We start from the raw sequence: 22,548 nt of genomic DNA, 5'->3' as shown, positions 1-22,548 counted from the left end.
AGTCCCTTGGGGTACCCTCGGTGTTGATGAGGAAAGGGGAAAGAAGGAGGCTGGAAGTGAAGAGCGAAGGAAGATGGAAGGGAAAGAAGGAGAAGAGAAGGGAGCGGTGGAAGATATTATCGTAGCCAATTGCCTGGGTTGCGAAGGGGGAGAGAGGAAAAAGAGCACGAATCTGCGGCTGGAAAGGGGGAAGGTCTCACACGTGCTCATTCGGCGTAGACTCGTTCATTCGCCCACCTAAAAAGCTCCTCCGCATCCGAAAGTAGGCAGAGTGAGATTTGAATTACATCTGCTCTTCCGTCCATGAAATAAGCATGTGAAAATCACTCTAAATACCAGAAATTTCATTCAAAAACCATTGGTACTCGGCATACCGCGCATGCGAAACCCCGACAGTGACCCTAGGGTTGCGTCTATTTACCTATCACAAGGCAGACTACCTCACTGATTGCGGGAGTTTAAAAAAAAGGTTATCTAGATACATGTACACATCTGATTTTGGGCGATCTCTCTGGGTACATCGATTGAGGAATTGAAAAAAATCTCCTTCCCCCGGAATTTCAACACGATAGGTAGTTGATTTGATTGGGGAGGGTTCAGTTGTTTTGGATCGCAAAGTGCCTCCTGCGTTAGTAGAGGTTCGAGAACACATACGTGACATTTACCAAGATGCCAGCCAGAGTTACGCGTTTGCCCAGAACCATGCGCCTCTGCCGAGCCATTCCTTAAAGGTCGGTGTCTATCCCGACTTGTTTCTCTGGAGCCTGCATGACATGAAAAAGAGTCCGAAGAGGGAAATCTGTTAGAGCAGCGTGGGGTCACGTGAGCCTTGAAGATCCTCGTCAAAACTCCTCACGGTCTAACCCAAGCCAACCAAGCAAGTGCAGTTTACCCGTTCCTCGAAAGACCCCCTCTCGGCGTATCACCCCTCACAAAGCCCACCCCGATAGTGCAACCTCTCACCTCAGCCCACTGCATAATCCCGCCTTTCCATCTCCCCACGACAGCCGAATCCATCACAGACCCCGTATCCGCTCAATTGCACACCCTCCCCTCCGCCCCAATTCCATTTTTCGTCTTGTTCCTCCCCGACCACGACTTTCCGATGGCCTCTTTCCTCCGTATCGCTTCCTCTGCCGCTAGGCCAATCTTGAGAACCTCGACCCAGGTTCCGAGAGTTGTGGTTCCCACTGTTGCGTCGAAGGCTTCCGCTATCAGATTCTACAGCGATTCCCACGAGGAGAGCTTCGAGGAGTTCACCGCTAGGTAGGGTTCCTGATCTTCAGCCTTATATCTAAGACGATTTGGTCAACTACCTCGTCGGGACTTCAATTGTTTGTTGGCCAATAAACCGAGGGAACCGTTGGTTTTTCGGCCATTTTTCTCGTGGTGTGGGGTGATGTCAGGCGCAACAACCGGTCAGCCCAGCTAACGTCTGATTTTCCACCCCGCTAGGTACGAGAAGGAATTTGAGAATGTCAACGATGTCTTTGAACTTCAGGTTCGTAGTCCTATTTTCTCGGAGAAAAAAAAAAATAAGCCTTGTCGCATGTTCATCCGATGCCTCTTGAATATTAACGAAACCGATATATAGCGCAACCTCAACAACGCTTTCGCCTACGATCTCGTACCCTCCCCCTCCGTCATCATTGCCGCCCTCAAGGCCGCCAGACGTGTTAATGATTTCCCCACCGCCGTGAGGATCTTCGAGGGTATTTGCCCTGTTATGAGACCCATGTCTCACTGCTTAATTATCCTTAAGTCCGAAACGAACTAACCCAAACCGGTTAAATAGGCGTCAAGGCCAAAGTTGAGAACAAGCAACAGTACCACCAGTACCTCGATGAGCTCAAGGATCTCCGCGAGGAGTTGGGCATCTCCCTCGTCGAGGATCTCTACCCCGAGAACAAATAGAGATCTTCCGATGACCTCGCGCGCGCCTCGAATGACCGCACAAAAAAAAAACCTGCATTATAAATATAAATATTTTCACGCATCCATTTAAAGAGCGAGGGGCGAAGCGGGGTGGGGAAAGGAAAGGAAAGGGCGGGGTTTTTGAATTAGAGGTGTTGAAAGTTGAGTAAAGATGGAAACCAATGTGACATAGATATCATCCATCATGTCAACGACAACACAAAATGCAGGCAAGGCTGGTCGGAAGGGGAGAGGCGGTGGAAAGAACGATGTGCACGATTTCTTGTAGTAATAGGGGATTCCAGGTTTTTTCATTTTATATTCATATTTGGTGCGGTTCCGCGATTGATGATTGCTTGCTTCATATTGACTCTTGCCCTCCTCGTTTGTCTAAAGAAAGGCTGTTGGTCAGAAATAGCAGTGAACTGTAGGTTGACCGGTATGTAGATGTAACCACCAGAAACAGAAATTCGAGTGTCACTTACCCCGATGCCGAACGGCACATCCCGAGGGGTTTTATTTGAAACAACCGATATTATTCTCCCATATACATACCTACCGTTACCCAAGAAAAACGAAATCCAGGTTTCCCTACAACCCTACTGTTAAATAACGATTTCTCTCCGCCCGATTCAGCCGTTACCGGTCTGTCTTCCCTGCCGTAGGGACGGTGGTATATTTTCTTGGCATTATCAACTTTCTTTCAACGTCTGGTCTGGGTGCTAAGACATGTCGAGAGCCTAAGGTTGGTGGTATGGTATGGGCGTCCAAGGAAGTGAAAACCATAATCTCGTTAAAGTGCAAATAGTAACAGGCATAACCCCGAGCTGGCTGATGGTAATCATCTCCTCTCGACCTCGATCATGTATCTTGCGCGAACACGTGTGTATCGCTATAAAACAGCGGTTGTGCCTTTAGAGACCTCGATCCAGTGCCATAAACGAAAGACAAGACAAGATCCAGAGGTGAAGTCCATGACCCAACCAACAAAGTGACGTGACGTGACGTGACGTGACAATGTCTGTCCGTAGAATATGTAGAGCAACTAACTACTCTATGTAGATACTCTAGCGAGCGCAAGCAAGTCAAGAGACCTCCTCCCTCTCTCGGCATCATTACTATTCTGGCCGTGTCAATCAATCTTCTGGCTCATTTCCACATCTGCCGCCGAAATCAACCAACCAACCAATCAACCTTGAGTCCAAAACCAAAACAACGATCCTAACAACTAACACACACACCTACACGAGACTACATTTTTCTTTCTTGTGTCTCCCTTCTCGAAAACCACCCCCCCCCCTGGCCTGAGCGGCGGAAGCGGTCCCGTAACATTTTACTCCCTTTTGCCTCTTTCAGGAGATTAGAATGGGGCTGGAACTTTTAACACGTCACCGCCTACCTAATTCTCTAGCCTCAGCTGCGCGTTTTCATAATATATATGTATATATTTTCCTGCTTTTTACTTTTTTTGACTGTTCTTAGTAAATCGAATCGTGATTGATGATCGTGGGGCAGGCAGCAGGGATTTGCCTCGGTTTTCCAGAATAGTAGAGACCATGCTGCCGCTGTAGTCACCCCCCGGATCAATCCATACCGTCCGTACTCGTATAAGTCGTACTCTACAGCCTGCGCGGATTCGATTGGCTCGTTCTCGTATCAGCCTCACACTCTGATTGGCCTGCATCGGTAGGGATAGTCCCAGCGCAGGGTAACCGGGTGTTTGTTAATCCCGCTCATGGATTATCACTCGAGGCTATAGTCTGACGCTGATAAGGCCTCTCTCGGTGCCGTTGAGAGAGCTTCGGCGGACGCGTTGGGGAGGTGTTTGGCTGTTTTGCACCAGGGCCGTTGGAAACAGCTGGGCTGGGGAGGTACCCGGGTAGACGAGTGATGTGAGACATCTTTTCCACGGGGTTGTACATACCAACATCGCGAGGCGTTGGATCGATGCGTGGATTACTGGCTGTCCCATCACTATTCAGGTACGGTCTATCCGTCTGTCATGATCACTCCATGAGACAGGGGGCCAAGATGTCTGTCTGTCTGCTGTCTGTATCGTGCTGCAGCTGTGCTCTGGTGAGGCATCGGGTTACCCTGCCCTGCCCATTGGTGCTCGGTGCCAGAGTAACTCTTACGATAGTCTCGTGTCTGAGTGATCGAGCTGGCAGCCTCGTGACACCATGCGTGACTGGAGGAAACACAGCCTGGATATCTTGATCTTGCTGCCTTCCCCTTCCCCCCCCCCCCATGGCTAGTATATGAAGCTCTCTACAACCTCTCAATCCCCCGAGTTTCTCCATATCCATTTTGTTTATCGCAGTACTGAATTGAAGAGTTCCCGGCACCCCCGGTTAATATCTATAATTAGCATATCGTTATCTCGCAGCTCCGAGCTCTATCCCGAGCTCTCGATACCTATCAACCAGCTATAACCAGCTCCTCTCCAGCTACCCCACCTCCTCACCACCACAATTACCTCCACCACCACCAAAATGCCCCTCCTCGCCCTCCCCAACGAGCTCCTCCTCATCATCGCCGAAAAGCTCCGGTTCGCCAAAGACGCCGCTTCCTTCCTCCTCACCTCCCGCCGCCTCGCCTCCCTCCTAACCCCACACCTCCACCACCGTGCAACCCAACCCTACTCGGGCCTCAGCGCCCTCCACTGGGCCTCCTCGCGCGGCCACAAAGCGCTCATCAAGCTTCTCGTCCTGCACAAACACTTCGGCATCAACACGCCCGACGCCCTCCTCGGCCAGCCGCCGCTGCACCACGCCATCTCCCCGCGCGTCTCCTTCTCCGTCCCCAAGCTCCTCGTCGACCTCGGCGCCGACGTCAACTACCGCACCGTCAGCGGGCGCGACGCGCTGCACGTCGCAATCCGCCACGGCCACATGCAGACCGCGCAGATGCTCGTCGAGCACGGCGCCAGGGTCGATACCCGCGACGCGGGCGGCCACACGGTGCTCTACATTGCGGCGTATGTGGCGTCGCCGGGGATGGTCAGGTTCTTGCTGCAGAGGGGCGCCGACGTGAATATGCGCAATCTGGACGGGAGGACGGCGCTGCACTGTATGATGCATCAGGGACACTTGGCGGGGTTTAATAGGAACTCGGCGGCGCTGCTGGAGCTGCTGCTGAAGAGCGGGGCGGATACGAGTCTGCGCTCGAATGATGGGTATACGGCGAGGGATATTGCGGTGCTGAGGGGGCTGCATAGGATTGTTGAAATACTGGATGGTACGAGTGGATCTGCTGCTATTATGGCTGCTGTGGAACATTCGGGGATGTTGGTGTAGGGAGTTTGTTTTATTTTGGTTTATTTCGGGGAGTTTGATACCCATGATGTAGTTATGTAGCATTTTGGATGCATGGGAAGGAGTTTCAGTGTTCAATTGGTTTTTTTTTTTTTAGGCATTGGCTTTCAGGCATTAGTTTCATAGGCATTATTTTCATAGCATTAGATTTTAGGCGTCGGTTTCATAGCAATTGACAATAACAGACACTTAGTTAATAAATCGAATCTAATTCACCCAAGCCAGTCCTGCCATTGCAAGCTCATACTCTATTCAATTGCAACCCACAGCGCTACCCTACACCACCACCTACACCATCACCTATCACAACTCGCCGCCCTCCCCCTCCCCCTCCCCCTACCCCCTACCCACGCCCTCCTCGCCGCCGCAAACGCCAACCTCTCCTCCCTAAACACAATCACCGGCCGAATCTCCGGCACAAACTCATACCCCTCCTCCGGCTGGTGAGCACCATAATTATCCAGCTCATACAGCTCTCCCTGACTATCGCGGCGAAGTAACACCACCTCACTCCCGCCCTCCTCATTCTCAACACCAATGAGCGCTTTCTCCTCCTCCTTCTCCTTCTTCTTCTCCTCCTTCTCCTCCCGCCCGGCATGCACGCCCTCGAGAAGCGTCGACGCCCGTGTCAGCACCCATGTCGCCGACATCAGCACCATCACGACCACGCCGAGGACCACGCACAGCATTGACAGCAGCATTTTACTGACATCTAAAAATGCGGAGAGCCCTACAGCGTACTGCGGGTTGTAGGCCTCGCCGCACTTGGTGCAGGCTGGGGGTTCTGCTGCCTGCGGGGTGTGGAGGACGACGGCGGTCTCTTGGTCTCCCCCGGCCCCTTTGTGGACCCAGGGGGCGGGGAAGGTATATTTTAGTGGGTTCTCTTCTGTTTGGTTTAGTTTTTCGACTGGTTTTTCGGCTGGCTTCTCGGCTGGTTTCTCGGCTGGTGGGGGTTTGGCATCCACGGCCGCAGATTTGGATTCCTCTGGGGAGGAGAGCTCGGGGGAGGTCTGGGGCTTTTTCGGCTTGAAGAGGCGGCGGAGGAGGGCCATTTTGTTTTTTTGGTGGAGATGAAGGTTCAATGGCGTTCTTGATGAGAAAGGTATATGTGGGAGGTGGGGAGTGAGTTTGGGACACATTGCCTTACGGGATTGAGATCCTGTAATGAGGTCATCGTGATATCGTCTATTATTTGGACTCGGTTAGTTATTTTGGTAATCATTGGGCGTGAAGGGTGTAGTGTTTACTATAATTAGACCTAGTAAAGCGGTTTTCGCGTGTATTTGATTCTCGAATTGATATATTCTGGCAGTTACCACCGGCACCGTTGTCTGGTTTCTGGAGTCGAAATTAATCACTTCATTCAGCGAGTGAAGGTGCTATATTGAACAGTTAACACTTTTCGCACAGTGGCTAGCATGAGTGGAGCTTTGAGTTCAACCCAATTGATCAAGCTCCCCTTATTCTCGGATGGTATAGGTTCAGGAGCCAGTCCCAGTTCTTCAAATTAGCTACATAGACGTCTGTATTTGTTCTTCACCCACTCCCCGCGATGTTATTCCCGTTAGAGAAGTTTATAGAGTTTTTTTTCAAGAATTTCCTGTCTATCTTCTTACTATGTGTCAAGGCTCAACATGCATATCTAACCCGACCCAGGAGCTACTTAACCCACCGCATATCCTGGTCGAGTGATGATTCATGAATGTACCCATCATACGCAGTCACTCGGTACTAGTGGATTAGCCGCGCAAGTTGCGTCCCAGATCCTAGGAAGTGCATGTTGCCATCTTCACCACAATTACTTCTATACAGAGAGAATCTATTTAAACGCGACATCTATATTTGTACCTTAGGCACAGGACGATCTGACACAGAGGTATGAAGTATAATAGTGTTGACCAACGATGGGTACATATATTTGTACCTTTCACTGCTGTTTGGAGGTACTAGGTACTTATGGGTTGAGTCAGCCAAACTAATGCTAATTTTTATATGTATTTTACTTTATTAGTTTGATCAAAAACGTTGTTCGTATATAAAAAGAAGCTATCTACAGGGGAGGATTAATACAGTACAAAAAAATATCTAGAATCACCGGCCTGTGGTATTAATTTCTTGAGTGTATGTACACTCGAGGCATAAAGGTTAAGTTTGATGATTAGTCCTTGTACATGTACTAAGTCTATTTAATTGTATAGATGTAGGTCGGCTAGGTTCACATATCGATTTTGGTAGAAAGTTGGAGAGCGGGAGGGGTACTACATATACATGTAGTTAATAGGGAAACATATTAATATGTAGCGCGCGGTTTTTTTTTTCGTTACAACGGTTGTGAGAACTGGTAAACCTACTGGAACCGTCGGTTCAAGTCCTAGCCAGCACCAGCGGGGTTTGCCTGTACAGCTGTACCTAAAAGTATAGGAACGATTTTCTAGAAAGATTTTTTCACAACAAAGTGATCATGGGACTGTATCTTCTACACGAAGTCCCTTAATTGGATAATTCACTGGATAGACTAGGCCAAAATGTATCTGAACAGTAGTACCAATTGCACAATCGCAGGTCGTATACGTAGAACAGTATATTATAAAAATGAAGTTCTCAAATTTGATCCAATATAACTAAATACAAACAAAATTGCCTGCCACCTCAAATAAAAAAAAGGAGATAAGAAAATTTCAAACCTACTTTCAACAGAACTTCAACTGTACTCATCTCGCTGCACCACAATGGGCCATCGAGTCGCTCTCACCAATCCAGTCGACGTCGCCACGATCGTGTGCATCCATACTTTCAATTGTCTGCAAGTCCAACACATTAGAAACAAAGCTATTGGAAGACAAGGAGAGAACTCAACTTTTGGGATATGATCTTATGCTGCGCGTAGCGGGGTGTCATTCCCCCTTCCCCAAGAGGGGTTGTCTGTGAGTTTTACTGGCAATCAAGAACCTCCCAATAACCGATCCTTGTCAAACTCGATTCACGTCAAACCATCGAAGTCTCTCAACTCTCCGATGATTCCGGTATTTACGATTTTCCGAATATGAAGCTATACGAAGAGATCTTGTCAGCCATTGGGATCGAACAGAAGCAAGAAAACAGAAATAATAAAAATAATTTGAGGCAGCAGGCAAGATATGGAAGCAGAGAAAGCAGTGACAATGCAGCGATGGCATAGATCTAGATCCATAGTACTGTCCCAACGATTGGAGCCAATCGATAAAGACGAGAGGAGAGCATGATGGTTGATTAAATAGAGGTTTAGGTTCAATTTATAGGCAGAGAATTATGTCTAAACGGGCCACGTCGTGAACTCGATTGTGACCACGTCTTAATACTGAGTTGGTGACATATGTCCCTACGTACATACTAAATCAAAGATATATATATGTGTACCCATGTGTTTTTAAACATGTCTCTATAAGAGCGTAGTGTACAGGTCAACGTTACGCTAACGTTTGTACACATATATATGAACACGTATATATGTAGCTACTAACTTGCGTACTGTATATATGGTAAAATCTGATTTGAATACATGTACCATCTGTAATAAAAGCTAGTCCCGGTATGAATTAAATTTGAGCTTGGAGCTTCCAACACAGCAAGCTAAACCTGAGGGAATGGGTGGATTTGTCACTAGACATTTCGTTGCACCTTCTGCAGGTACGGATCTGGGAACGAACACAACTAGAGGGCTGGAGTTTCGTTGGGTAAGTAAGACTAAATAAAATTGAAATTCTAGAAGTCTCACCTCACCGCCTACTTGATGTAGGGACGATTAAGAGAATCATGATCAACCACCTATAGCTATTATTGTTTAAATCACCAAATTGGAAAGCCGAGAGTATACTCCAGCATATTATTTTACAACCCAGCTAACTACATACATAGTACGAAAAAGATAACTCTTTGGCTAAATAGTAGTCAGAGTTCCTGGGCAGGCTTTGTCGACCCTGGCGCAAAAGGTGGGATTATAAATTGCTATTAGGGGCTTCGCTATATCTCAATAAGCACCTTTATTGCTGTTTTGATATGAATACATGGTCATTACAGCTTTAGAAGACTAATCTCACCCCAGCGAAATTTTATGAGGGCGGTTCGTTAGCAGTTATTAACTGGAGATTGTTTTAGTTAGGTGTCTAGATTGTTTAATAAGGCTGGCTCTAGGAATACGAACTTACCGTTGACCCAATCACCCACCAATCCCCGATTTTCTGATGTCAAGGAGCGACACCTTTTTCGGCATATGAATGAGCATATCTTTTCTGCAAAGCACCAGAATCTATTAGCTACCGAACTATCTAAATACGATCCACTCAATAGCTATACCGGATTCCGGCGAATCATGAGAGTAGGTTCTTACCGTGCTGGTAAGGACACTAGTAGCTCATCCATCTTTGCCTGTAAGACACTCAGGACCTCTTCCAGGTCCTCCAGGCCTCCTGCGACTTCAGCCTTCTCGTACATTAGCTTCTCCCATTTCTTCTCGTCAGTGACGACGATCCTATAGAACTGTGGGAGTGCTTTTAAAGCGTGGCCTCGAGCGCCGGTTCTGAAGATCTTTTGATTTAGGTCTTTATACCGGCCTTCAAGGTCTGCATAGAGTTCCTGGGTCGTTTTGATTCGAGTTTTTAGCTCGTCGATCCTGGACAGGTGGTTTTTGAGGATGAGAGAAGAGTCTTCGTTGGTAGACATATTCGGTTTAGCAGTAAGTTCGAGTGTTACGTTTTGATAGAGAATAAGGTTTGCGCTATACTGTATCTGTTTGCAGGTTCGGCAGGAGAGGTGAGCGGTGACGTGATGGACAAGGGTTGATGGAAGATACTTTGGAGCCCTCTCTATGAGTGTTGTCTTTGAAGTATACTATCTTCTGGTAGAGACGTTTTTACAGCGTGCAGTCATTTAGATGCGCCATTATCCTCGTGTTATACAATATGCGGTGTCCGTACCTGCATGTCTAGTAGATTATCATATAAGATGGCCGCTTTTTGTTGTGGATTCATAAGTGACACTTGCAAAAGTCCGTATCACGTATGTATAACTTCTCTCCCTCCCCATATGCACAAAGATAATAAAGAGGGGAAAGAAGCAAAAAAACAAGTACAGGAGATTCACGCGATCCCCATGACAGGGAGAAGAATGAAAAGCAAAAGACCTGAGAGTAATCGGGAAGAGATTTCTGGATATCTAGGCTTTATTTATCTCTTTGTAAATGTGTTAATCACTATAACATACATCTCGGTATCTAAATTTTAAGCATCAAGACAGGGAACGAACAAACTTTGAGAGTGAAGTTTTTGTATTATGACGGTATGTGTACTATTGAACTGGGACGCCTCGTCTATCAATATTTGTCTTGTTGAGGACGGAAACGTTTGTAGTCATGGATTCTCACTCGCCTATGGAGATACTGAACTAGGTACAGGAAATGGAGGATTGCTTGATTGACTGGTTTAGAGAGTGGGCGAGAGTCTATGGAAGATTGAGAAGGGAGTACGGAAACTTACTCCTCGCGCCACAAACCTCCATATATAAAGTAGAGTAGGAAAGAGAGTAGCGGGAGGATGGAGTTCGGTGAACATTGGCATGGGGATAGGGTCTTAGATTAAGTATTTTATACTGAGCGATAGAAAACAGGCTTAATTATCATGTGTCTCTGTATAATTATATGTAGTAGTACACCCCTCGTCTCTATTTCACCTATCTGTAAAGGGATCAACGGCCTTGCTGGATATGTACATCGCTTTTAAACAGGATCTTACTTCTAAATAGAACTTCTAGCTAGTATCGAGTACTATATCCAGAATAGATCGGAACGATCACGCCGAGATTATAGAAAGAAGGGAGGAATCCTCGATTGACTAAAGAAATCACGTCTGAGTCCATAAAAGAAACAAGTATTTAAAGAACTTCCATTCGACTATTCACATCTATATACCTTATCCACGCATGCTCTAACACTATCTGCTCGGGCCGTTCCAAATAAAAAAAGCTCAAAAGGAAAAGGAATAGTGAGAACTTACTAGCTATCCTTAAAAGCCCTTGCCATGAAATCGCTACTTAGCTAATAATTCCAGCTCAACGCGGTTGTGCAAGAAAGATATAAAGTATCCAAACTGTTCATTTTTTTCTGCATATGGTACCATATTATTAGCATCAATATCAGAAGACATGTACCGATAGAATAGCAGGATCGGGGATGCATTGAAGTACAAACTTTTCTTTTCTTCTTTTTTGGTTGGTTCAGGCTCCGACCATAAGTAATCGAGGTTCATCCCGGAATTTGTGGAACTTTCGGGATGGGGAATGCATGGGTTGAAGTCGTTCCTCCATCTCCCACACAGCAGGAGACCTCGGAATGTATTGATCGACGTGATCGTGTATATTGGAGTAACAATGAACACCGATAGCTAGCTAGCCAGAATATCTTCAATCCTCCGCCCCCCAAGTTCCCATAAACAAAAGGTATAACCAGCTAGCTATAAATATATGTGTCGTTAGCTTAGCCGTACTACCACCAATAAAATTGAAAAGGCAAAGAGGCACAATGAACAGGCAGCAATCGCAAGCAGATAGGTAATGAGGAAAAGAAAGAAAGGAAGAGGAGAACGGCATAGACTTAATAGCAGGATCAAAGGTTTATATGTCATTTTCTTACATTCAGGCATCCTATCAGGCATCCAACTATTGAACCCTTGCACATAAAATGCCTTTATGAGGTACGCGGGTAGTGTGCCTATTAGGACGAATTGTCACCTATGTGCAAAAAAGGTGGTGCGTCCTAAGTTCTGGTTTCCTGCCATTGCCCCAACTAGGCTTGAAGCACAAAATATCACTCGCATTATCGATTCGCACCTCGGTGCTGGACTATGAAGCGAAATCCCAGACGCTTCAATCACAGTCCCTATATATATTAAAACTCTACACCCTATTCCAAAACTGAACAAAAGGAAACTCCTCTAATATAAACATCCACAGAAAAAAGTAATTACTTTTGGATCCCTAACCCTTATTACACCCCCTACAGTTAATTCAAGGTAAACAGCTCGCCAAACCAACCGGCCTCAAAAAGAATATTCCCCAAACATGCAAACCGCGCAAGAGAAAAGGATAAGAAAAAATAAACAATTACACACCAAGCAAGCAAACCCAACAAATTACAACCAACCGGCCAACCCACACAACGACCACATCAATTCGTATGTCAAAAAAGAACCCCGAGAATAGAGAGAAAAAGAAAAGAGAAAAAAGGGAGCCCGGAAATAATTAACCTTGCTGCAATGTCCTTATCTCAATATCGGTGTCCCACTTCTGCTAGTCAAACCATTTGGCCTCACTACCTTCCCTCTTGCGGCCTCCAGTAGCGCTCCTCCAGAATCCCCGAACCCATCCAACTTGCTCAAGCGATCATTGAAAGTCTGCGCATCCCTCAAAATCCTACGGAAAGTTAGTATTTACAACGCATATTAGAAGAGGAAGCTCATACCTCTGCTTGCCCGCCTCGCTCCTGACCACAACCTCTGCCCACCCCTCTCGTAGTCGCCACTTGTAATCTTGAAACACTGGCTCCATGATACTCAATAGAGTCTCATTCGGCAAATGTTTGCTCAATACCTTATGTAGTACTGTTGTCTCGCGGCACAACGTATCCATGTAGTATTTTTCTGGGTCTCCTCCCTGGTCTATCCAGTCACGCTCCCAGTCCATTTTGATCAAATTATTAACATGCACCCTAGCGCGATCTGACATGATAGAGGTGAGTTTGGAGTGTATCTCAGTCTGGTATTGTTGATATGTCTGATGGGTTTAGTGAGCGGATGATAAACTATGATGAAGATAGAGTACATACCCGTTTTACTTTATCAAAATCAGCTAACACCCCGCCAGCGTTAGTGCCTGCTCGTCTTCGGACACATTCTCTTATATATGGAATCAGCGCAACTACAACGCTCAACCCTTGGCTTGCCATTGCTAGATGTTTCGTGGTGATACTCTTGAGCCCCGCTGTCTTTGTTGCCCCTGCCCCAAGGATCAATTGATAGGTGCGGCTATTATGAACTTTTAGAAAGTTCAGTAGGTTTTGTGCAATCTCGGCCGCCATACCAGGCATCACTACTACTAGCCTCAAGTACATTTCAAGCTCTCTTAATACCATAAGACCGGACTCTGGAAGGATGAAAGACGATTCATCAACCGTTGCGTATGCCTTCTTTGGGGGCTCGCCATTTGTTTGCGGATTACCGTTTTCCACAGGCACAACGGGAGTACCGTTTGTGGTCGAGGGGCCATTTGTGATTGAGGGACCATTTGTGATTGAGGGACCATTCCCATTTGTTATAGGAGCAGTTGGGGTATTCTCCTCTTCCCGCAATTCCCAAATCCTCCCGCTCTTTACCCACTCTTCTGGGTCCCTGGTCGCGCTCTCACAAATCCGATTCACACCCGCTTGTCGGGATTCATCCCATTCTTTTGGCGCCCATCGATCCTTTTCAAGCCCTTCTGCCAAAGTCCGAATCCTTTCTTTCTGCCATTTCTCAAGAAATTCCCTAATCTGGTTACTCACTGCATTCTGCAATCCGCTCCCAACCCTGACTGACACAGCCTCACACTCCTGCGTAAATAGTCTATTGAGCATAAAATATCGCAGGAACCATTCGGGTGAGTAGGATGTCACTTGCTCAGTTCGGACTTTTACGATCTTGACGATTTGTGACTGCGCGATTTCCACAGCGGAGGAGATGAGATCGGAAATATCCATATTGATTGCATCCCCACCCACGGGGCCAGGATGATGTGGGAAGCCGTTGCTACGGTCTAAACCGGGCGAGGTAGCCCTCGAGTCACCATTTGTGACAGCCCCAAATCCATTTTGCTCTAATCGAGGACTCAACATGCCCCCAACTCCTGTCTCCCCCATTCGCATTGTCACATCCAGTAACATCTTCTGCTGTGTTCCAAGTCTGCGTATCAACTCAGACACTCCAGTGTAGATTCTTACTAACAGATCCTCTGCATCCGCTGGGCCAAGACTTCGTAAAGAGCGCGCAAGGAGCATAGATTTATCTTGCGAGCTCCGAACGCCCCCTGAGCGAGAATTGGTCATTGAGGACATTATAGACTCATTGTCATCATCGCTGGGCATGTTACGCCGTATGAGTGACTTTGCTTCTTTTATAACGGAGTCGCGATACGCTTGTACAGCTTCATTGACATGCTTAGCACGCTGCAATCCATTGAGGTGTCGCATTAACAATGCACGGAGATTATCAGAGAGCTGTGTGTATTCGGGAGGTAGCGACGAAGAACGTGGTGGGGGCTGAAGATTGTTTTGTTGTTTGGCTGATACAAACCGCTGGTACTGATCGCGCTGAAAGGATTGCGCGAAACGGCGGAGAGTTTCAGCAGAAGGTACACGATCAACGTGCTTCCGTATATCGGAGAGGAGAGATTCAACAAATCGGGCTTCAAAAGCCTTTCCGATACGCCAGCGGAGATGGTGGAGGTCCGAATTAACCGCCTCAAGAGATTTAACGGGGCGAAGGTCAATTGCATCCGCTTCACCTTCACCGGAGATGAGGCGCTCAGTCTCGACGACCCCTGCAAGTGCAGCTTCTATTTCCGACTGTTCAAGGGAACGCTCGACCCCCTGGCAGGATGCAAGTACCCGTTCCATTTGTTTTGCGGCGCGTTCAAGGCGAGCTATATTATCACGACGTCGTCGCAGCCGGATAATTTCTAAACCTTTAACAGCTTGTTCTTCATCGAGCTGAACTAGTTGTTTCCGGAGACCTTGAATCTTGTGAACAGATGCTGTAGCCTCACTGTGGAGTTCTCTGAGATCGCCGAGGGCGGCGAAGAAAGAGGATGAGGCAGTAGAAATTGAGGATATAAGGTGGACTTCAACAGTGTCCATGTACCAGGATAGCTTCTCTTGTAGGATTGCATTTGTAGCGAGGGCCCTACGCTGAGACAAAGAAGAAGTGGAAGCGGCCGAAGACTCTGCTTGACTTTCTGTGGAGGCGGTAGGACGGACTACATCGGAGCGCTCACTAACCACATCAAATGTCCGTGGGTTTTCGAGATGGAAGTTTTCTTCAAAATAGACCGGCGGAACTGTAGACAATGGTGTCACTGCTAGCGATGCCCTCCTAGTCCTCCCCGGCTTCTTTGGGGATCCGTTCGGCGAAGCATCCTTTGATCCCGTACCTTCTCCAAGCCCTGCCGCAGACTCTACAACACTTGGAGCCGGTGATATCCCAGAATCCCCAGACAGTTGTCGCTGTGGAACACTGCTCAGTCGAATATGCTCCTCCAGCCCCAGATCTTTCGCACGCCGGTATTTTTCGTACTCTGTCGATATAGCTAAGTAAGGCGTGAATTCACTCGGCTTTACCTTTGGAATAGAGGCAAGTGTAACCGGAGGTATGTCTCCAGGTCTTGGTCGAACGGAGCTACTCGTACGGGCAACGGGGTGGTCAAGAAGAGCGGCAATCGCTGGGAGGAATCATTCAGCTAACACGGGATTTACGCATGGAAGAAGAGGAGAAGCAGCTTGACACATACATGAGCTGTTGGCACCACCCCCGAGATAGTCCTTTGTGGCCCGCCAGTCGACTACAGTACCTATGGTCGAGCCAAGGGAGATTATGGAGCTTGCTGTGGAGCCGCGGCGATCCCTGGGAGAGCGAGCTGAGCGAGGAGGACCAAAGGCTGCAGAAAGGTCCGTCATTGAAGCGGATGGCGAGAGAATCGGCGAGAGAAGTCCGACCGAGTCCAAAGAAGGTCGACCACGGGAAGGAGACGGGGAGGCCATCGTGGCGTTTATGGGATAAAGAAAACGCTGGGAGATATTATATCTGGAGGGTGGGGGGAGGTTTGGTTAAAGATAATGAGTGACAGGATATATATTGAGGGATGGTATTATATTTGGAGGGGAGGTCGGGAGAGGTGTAGTCAACTTAGAGTACACCTCCTACAACGAACGGACCCTACCTAGCGGATATTTAGAGGCTGAGTGCTGAAGCTGCGAGTGAGATGTGAACGAAGCTACATATCCTTGTGCGCTAACGGAAATCCTGAGCGCTAACGGAAATCCTGAGCGCTAAGCCTTTTAAGCCACGCTGCCACAGTTCCCAGTCCGGCCAAGGCTCTTGATTACGTAAGGAGAGACTATGGCGGTGCGTAGGCTGGACCCTTTCGGGACAGTAATTGGAACGCGTCCAAACGCGAAACCTCCCACCCCAGAGATTTTAGCTACCAAAGAAACGACAACTGCTTCTTTCTCTACCCCTGGTCAATCGCTTTGTCCCCCCTCCACCCTCAACCAAGACACTTGTTCTCTATCTACAACCACCGATACACCTTTTCACAAGTAACAATTTTGGTCGTCAAACTTTGATAAAGGAAGAGTTCTTTCTAAGGCTGTTTGGTCGCCATGGATCGTGCTTCTGTGTTCACAATCGACACTGGTCTACCCAAAGATGACAGCCAACCCGATGATCAGCCAGGTGAAATCCAAAAGGCCTTCAGGTCATTTATTCTAGAGTTTCGCCTTGACAACACATTTATATACCGGTGAGCATCGAAGTTCAATTGCGTTACAAGACGTTCCGCTTATTGTCGACTCAAGTTGCTGACACAGAATGTGTTTACAAGAGATGCCTTACGAACAAACATTCTCGTGAAGCTATACATGCTCGATGTCGACATTGGCCATCTAATTTCTTTCAATGAAGAGCTCGCTCACAAGCTTTCCAACGAGCCAGCAGACATTATCCCCATTGTAGGCTCTCCCACCTTAGCTAAGATCTTCTTATCTTTACCGAATCACTAATGCTCTCCAGTTCGAAATGGCCATCAAAGACTGCGCCCGCCGCATGTTCTTCCCCGGCGCCGATAATTCCCGTAGTTTCCCCGAATGCCAACTTATTCTTCATTCGTCCGCAAACCTCATTTCAATTCGAGATCTCAATGCCTCATACATTTCCAAGCTTGTCCGCATCCCCGGAATTGTCATTGGCGCCTCTACTCTATCTTCAAAAGTCACACTTATGTCAATAATGTGTCGCAACTGCCGCTCTTCGAAAACTATCCCAGTTGCTGGCGGTTTCGCTGGTGTCTCTCTACCTCGTACCTGCGATCGCCCCTCAAACCCTGCTGATGAAGGCGAGCGCTGTCCGATGGATCCATACTTTGTAGTCCACGAAAAGTGCACATTTATCGACCAGCAAGTCCTCAAACTTCAAGAAGCGCCGGATATGGTTCCAGTGGGTGAACTTCCCCGTCATATTCTTGTATCCGCCGATCGCTACCTTACAAACAAGGTAGTCCCTGGTTCCCGTTGCACGGTGATGGGTGTTTTCAGTATCTATCAATCTAAGGGTGCAAAGGGCCCCGGGAGTGCCGTTGCAATTCGAAACCCTTATATCCGCCTTACCGGTATACAGTCGAGTGTTGATCACTCTTCCAAAGGCGGAATGACATTTTCTGAAGCCGAGGAACAGGAATTTCTTGAAATGTCCCGTGACCCTCAGCTATATGAGAAATTCTCCCGGAGTATCGCACCATCCATTTTCGGCTTCCAAGATATCAAAAAATCAATTGCCCTTCTCCTTTTCGGTGGCTCTAAGAAGATTCTTCCCGATGGCATGAAGCTTCGTGGTGACATCAACGTCCTCCTCCTTGGTGACCCCGGAACTGCCAAATCTCAACTTCTCAAATTCGTTGAGAAGGTTGCTCCCATCGCCATCTATACCTCTGGAAAGGGTTCATCCGCCGCCGGTCTCACAGCATCTGTCCAGCGTGACTCCCAATCCCGTGAATTCTACCTTGAAGGGGGGGCCATGGTGCTCGCTGATGGTGGTGTCGTATGTATCGATGAATTCGACAAGATGCGAGATGAAGACCGAGTCGCCATCCACGAAGCAATGGAACAGCAAACTATCTCTATTGCAAAAGCCGGTATCACTACTATCCTTAATGCGAGGACCTCTGTACTTGCTGCTGCAAACCCTATCTTTGGCCGTTACGATGACATGAAGTCACCTGGCGAGAACATTGATTTCCAGACAACAATTCTTTCCAGATTCGATATGATCTTCATTGTTAAAGACGAGCACAATGCAGCTCGCGATGAAACCATGGCGCGCCACGTAATGTCATTGCACATGAACCGTACTCCTGCAGGTGTCGCCCCCGAAGATGCGGCAGCAGACATTAGCATAGAACGTATGAAGCGCTATATCACATACTGCAAGACACGATGTGCGCCCCGTCTTTCCCCCGATGCTGCTGAAAAGCTTTCATCCCACTTTGTTGGAATCCGGAAGAAGGTACACCAGGTCGAAGTCGATGCGAACGAGCGCTCCTCTATCCCGATCACTGTGAGACAGCTGGAGGCTATCATCCGTATCACCGAAGCACTCGCAAAACTGTCATTGCAGCCCATCGCAACGGAGGAGCACGTTGATGAGGCGATCAGACTGTTCTTGGCGAGTACAATGGACGCGGTTGGACAGGGTGCTGGTACAAGTGCAGAGTTGCTAGAAGAGGTTGGGAAAGTGGAGGCTGAACTGAGAAGGAGGTTGCCTATTGGATGGAGTACAAGTTTGGCTACATTGAAGAGAGAGCTGTGCGCGGGCAGAGGATACAGTGAAAACGCACTTGGAAGAGCATTGGTAGTCATGAGTAGGAGAGAAACCATACAGTTTAGAAATGGTGGTGGAAGTGTGTTCAGGAGTGGTGTTTAGGGAGACTTTTATATAATTAGGGTTTTTCTTTTTTCCCTTTTCGTGCTTATACCCATGATAGTAGGTTAGGGTGTGGGATGGTGATGAGAAATGAAGTTGTAATTATGATTATGGAATCTTACGACTTTTGTTTTGGAGATTTTTCTGATATGATATCTCAGCAATGAGCGGAGTACATGTACGGAATAGAAAATTTTGTGTTCGCATCATGAGTCATCACTCGATGCAAAAATGTCTTCTATGAAGGGTTTAGGCATAGATCTTTGGATAGACCAACACTATTTTACGGAGAAATTGATATACTACATGTATTGACGATAGGTAGCACTACTGATCGCAGTATCTGCACTGTAATCAGTCTACAGAGGGAGCGTCTTAATACTACATGTGCTTTAGATCCAGTAATCCTGATCTCCACAGGAATTCCTTTCAATCTTTTACCACTCACGAGTGAAGATACTTATCTTTATCTAGAAGTTTTGTGTATGTTTTCGTGTTACGAGATACTTAGTTAACAGTGATCTGAATCAATATTTTGGCGCAGGAAGCGAACATCAGGGTGCAGGCGGCGCGTTCAGATCTTGGGTTGTAGTAGAAGCCGGAAGGGACTGTGCTACATCGATCTACATGCATAGATATCCACCCCGCTCAATCGCCCAACATATAATTGCTAAAGTTACCCACTCAACTCCCACGGGAGGAGTTATGTTGATAATAGAGCGTCAGGAACTCTTTGACACCCCATAGCCTGACACTTCCACTATCGAGTACAATTGCCAACAAACAACCACAAGGGAGATCGTAGCAGCGCTCAAGATGTAAACCTAGAAACACTGATACTTCCCGGCTCGTCAAGGTGCAACGGACACTAATCAGCAGAGTGTAGAACAGAACAGCAAAATAAATGTAATACATTCACCTAGCCGCGACCAACCCTCTGAGTCTCAGAGCAGCAAAAGGAGAGGCATCCCGCTCTGCTCCTTCAACCCAGTCACACAGTCTTTCAACCAAGCCTGGGAGGTGATTCGAACGAATGACCTCGGCCCCTCTGGGCGACACCATAACCATTAGGCTATAGCGCTAGGTGGTATGAACATTCCCGACGGTCTTATGAGTGACTGGAGTGTCAGGAGGATGTATGTAGCGAGTGGTTGAGCGTGATGCGCGTACCTCCATCCTCCCACCATCTTAATTTCTGGGCAGTCTTCATCAAGTCAAATGAATACGAGATTGGCCTTTTGAACCTATCAGATAACTATAACTATTTACTCGACGCTTGTCGTGGTTTGGTGACGATTGAAGAAAATAGCGACACTATCCGGCTACAAGAGGTTAGCACACTTCACACTCCAGTAGTATCGTATAGGGGGCGCCAGGCGACCCTAAGATACGGATTGAGACTCGCCAACGACTGTTTGACATATCTTTCAATCGATATACCGAATGGTGGCCTCCAGCACGAAGATCGGTTGTCATTTTTATCCGAATACAAACCGCACGATTGACCAAGAGCAGGGTACATCCCTTGAGAGGTGCTAATCATGGAGTAGTTTTACTATGAAGAGCTGCAGCTGTAGTGATACGTGAATGATATCTCTTATTGGCCGCATCTATACTTGAGTGTGGTGTTGATGTCAATTGCAATGATAGCTGCACTAACCAGGGCGGAGAACCTCGCACCGTACGTCCAAGAAAGAGTAGCTAGAGTTTTAACTAGAGGATGGTGCTGATATAGGCACAGTGCAATGATAGTACTATATCATGACACTGCGGGGTAACAGCAGCTGATATGCGTCGAAAAGGGCAAGAAATGCGCAAGCTGCTGATTTTGCCGTCGCCGGGAAGGGCACCAACACCGGAACAGAGGCTATCAGAGCACACCACTGTGGGCAAACGATTATAGTCAATTTCGAGGCGCGGGACGGGTATTGCGATTTAACACATCGTTGCAAATAACGGGCATATATAGGGTAATGGCCAAAAAAAAATTACTCAAAAGGCGCTGGTACCAAGCCGCTGCATTTTGGAGTAGGCAGTCAATTAGCAATAAACCACATGGGACACCAACATTACTACCAAAGAGACAGTATTACTCATTTTAATAAACAATAGACGCAACCCCCCAGTGTTACTCGAGCCATCAGACCCCCCACAAACCGACCATCCAATTTCCCTCATAACCGATCATTCGCCCGAGTGACACCCCATGACGATAAGGCCTTACAAATCCGGGTAAGACACACCGATAACACCCATCCCACCATTCCCATTCCTATTCCCAAAATACCCCACTAGCCATATCTACATCTCTATCCAACAGCCACCTCTCCCTACCGCCCGCAAACAGCCATGCCATTCGCCCAAGTACCCCCTCCCCCTCCCCCTCCCCTCCCTCCCCCCGAAACCAACTAACGCCCCCCCCCCCCCAGCTCGTAATCGGGCCCCCGGGCTCCGGAAAATCCACCTACTGCAACGGGATGCACCAATTCATGTCGGCCATCGGGCGCAAATGCTCCATCGTGAACCTTGACCCAGCCAACGAGCACACGACCTACCCGTGCGCGCTCGACGTGCGCAAGCTCGTCACGCTCGACGAGGTCATGGACGAGGAGGGCCTCGGCCCGAACGGCGGCGTCATGTATGCGCTCGAGGAGCTGGAGCAGAACATCGAGTGGCTGGAGGAGGGCCTTTCGAGGCTGGGGCGTGAGTTGTTTCTTTGGCCCCCTTTATCTGGGGGGTGGGGGTGGGGGTGGTGGAGCTGATGTGGGGTGGTAGAGGACTATGTGATTTTCGATTGCCCGGGGCAGGTGGAGCTCTTCACGCACCATGGGAGCTTGCGCAATATCTTCCTCCGCCTCGAGAAGATGGGGTACCGAGTGCGTCCCCCCTCCCTCCCCCCCTCCCCCCCTCCCCAACGCCCCACTAACACGCCCCAGCTAGTCGTGATCCACCTCGTCGACGCCCACTACATCACCGACCCGTCCAAATACATCTCCGTCCTGCTCCTCTGCCTGCGCTCCATGCTCCAGCTCGACCTCCCGCACATCAACGTCCTCTCCAAGATCGACCTGCTGAACCAGTACGGCCCGCTCGCGTTCAACCTGGACTTCTACACGGAGGTGCAGGACCTGTCGCACCTGCTGCCGCTGCTGGAGGACGACCCGCGCCTCAAGAAGTACGCGAAGCTCAACCGGGCGATCGTCGACGTCGTCGACGGCTTCGGGCTGGTGTCGTTCGAGACGCTGGCCGTCGAGGATAAGATGAGCATGACGAGCTTGCTGCAGAGTATTGATAGGGCTGGCGGGTATGTGTTTGGCGAGGCGGAGGGCGCGGGCGATAATGTGTGGACGATGGCCATGAGGGGCGGGTGGGGCGTGGGAATGAGTGCGGGGGATGTGCAGGAGAGGTGGGTGGATAGTCGCGAGGCGTATGATGAGTTTGAGGAGAAGGAGAGGAGGGAGAGGGAGGAGAGGGAGAAAGAGAGGTTGAGGGAGATGGAGGAGGAGGGGTATTGATGGGGTGCTGGCGGAAATTGGGATGGGTGCTGTGGGTATGTCCATTTAGTGGAT

The 22,548-nt window shown here is 48.3% G+C and overlaps 7 protein-coding genes across 7 annotated transcripts; 4 read left to right on the top strand and 3 right to left on the bottom strand.

Annotated features, from left to right (window-relative positions):
• Nucleotides 1-1,105: 1,105 nt before the first annotated feature.
• Nucleotides 1,106-1,914, top strand: H6S33_004038 (uncharacterized protein; the record flags this gene model as incomplete). Its single annotated transcript, XM_044835401.1, has 4 exons — nucleotides 1,106-1,266; nucleotides 1,456-1,501; nucleotides 1,595-1,712; nucleotides 1,796-1,914. The coding sequence occupies 4 exons, from the start codon at nucleotides 1,106-1,108 to the stop codon at nucleotides 1,912-1,914; spliced, it is 444 nt and encodes a 147-aa protein (XP_044691572.1).
• Nucleotides 1,915-4,406: 2,492 nt separating this feature from the next.
• Nucleotides 4,407-5,210, top strand: H6S33_004037 (uncharacterized protein; the record flags this gene model as incomplete). The annotated part of the gene is made up of 1 exon (XM_044835400.1): nucleotides 4,407-5,210. One exon carries the CDS (start codon nucleotides 4,407-4,409, stop codon nucleotides 5,208-5,210), a length of 804 nt encoding a protein of 267 aa, XP_044691571.1.
• A 314-nt stretch (nucleotides 5,211-5,524) lies between these two features.
• H6S33_004036 (uncharacterized protein) lies at nucleotides 5,525-6,280 on the bottom strand (the record flags this gene model as incomplete). Its single annotated transcript, XM_044835399.1, has 1 exon — nucleotides 5,525-6,280. The coding sequence occupies one exon, from the start codon at nucleotides 6,278-6,280 to the stop codon at nucleotides 5,525-5,527; it is 756 nt and encodes a 251-aa protein (XP_044691570.1).
• Nucleotides 6,281-9,423: 3,143 nt separating this feature from the next.
• H6S33_004035 (uncharacterized protein) lies at nucleotides 9,424-9,926 on the bottom strand (the record flags this gene model as incomplete). The annotated part of the gene is made up of 2 exons (XM_044835398.1): nucleotides 9,424-9,496; nucleotides 9,595-9,926. 2 exons carry the CDS (start codon nucleotides 9,924-9,926, stop codon nucleotides 9,424-9,426), a joined length of 405 nt encoding a protein of 134 aa, XP_044691569.1.
• Nucleotides 9,927-12,517: 2,591 nt separating this feature from the next.
• H6S33_004034 (uncharacterized protein) lies at nucleotides 12,518-16,044 on the bottom strand (the record flags this gene model as incomplete). The annotated part of the gene is made up of 4 exons (XM_044835397.1): nucleotides 12,518-12,668; nucleotides 12,718-13,028; nucleotides 13,081-15,725; nucleotides 15,795-16,044. The coding sequence occupies 4 exons, from the start codon at nucleotides 16,042-16,044 to the stop codon at nucleotides 12,518-12,520; spliced, it is 3,357 nt and encodes a 1,118-aa protein (XP_044691568.1).
• Nucleotides 16,045-16,665: 621 nt separating this feature from the next.
• On the top strand, nucleotides 16,666-18,979 carry H6S33_004033 (uncharacterized protein; the record flags this gene model as incomplete). Its single annotated transcript, XM_044835396.1, has 3 exons — nucleotides 16,666-16,805; nucleotides 16,887-17,013; nucleotides 17,075-18,979. The coding sequence occupies 3 exons, from the start codon at nucleotides 16,666-16,668 to the stop codon at nucleotides 18,977-18,979; spliced, it is 2,172 nt and encodes a 723-aa protein (XP_044691567.1).
• A 2,349-nt stretch (nucleotides 18,980-21,328) lies between these two features.
• Nucleotides 21,329-22,494, top strand: H6S33_004032 (uncharacterized protein; the record flags this gene model as incomplete). Its single annotated transcript, XM_044835395.1, has 4 exons — nucleotides 21,329-21,343; nucleotides 21,409-21,682; nucleotides 21,755-21,855; nucleotides 21,916-22,494. The coding sequence occupies 4 exons, from the start codon at nucleotides 21,329-21,331 to the stop codon at nucleotides 22,492-22,494; spliced, it is 969 nt and encodes a 322-aa protein (XP_044691566.1).
• Between the last annotated feature and the right edge of the window lie 54 nt (nucleotides 22,495-22,548).

Source organism: Morchella sextelata (assembly GCF_020137385.1).
Source record: "Morchella sextelata strain SCLS chromosome Unknown scls_16, whole genome shotgun sequence".
NCBI lineage: Eukaryota > Fungi > Ascomycota > Pezizomycetes > Pezizales > Morchellaceae > Morchella > Morchella sextelata.
This window is presented reverse-complemented; position numbering and strand designations above follow the sequence as displayed.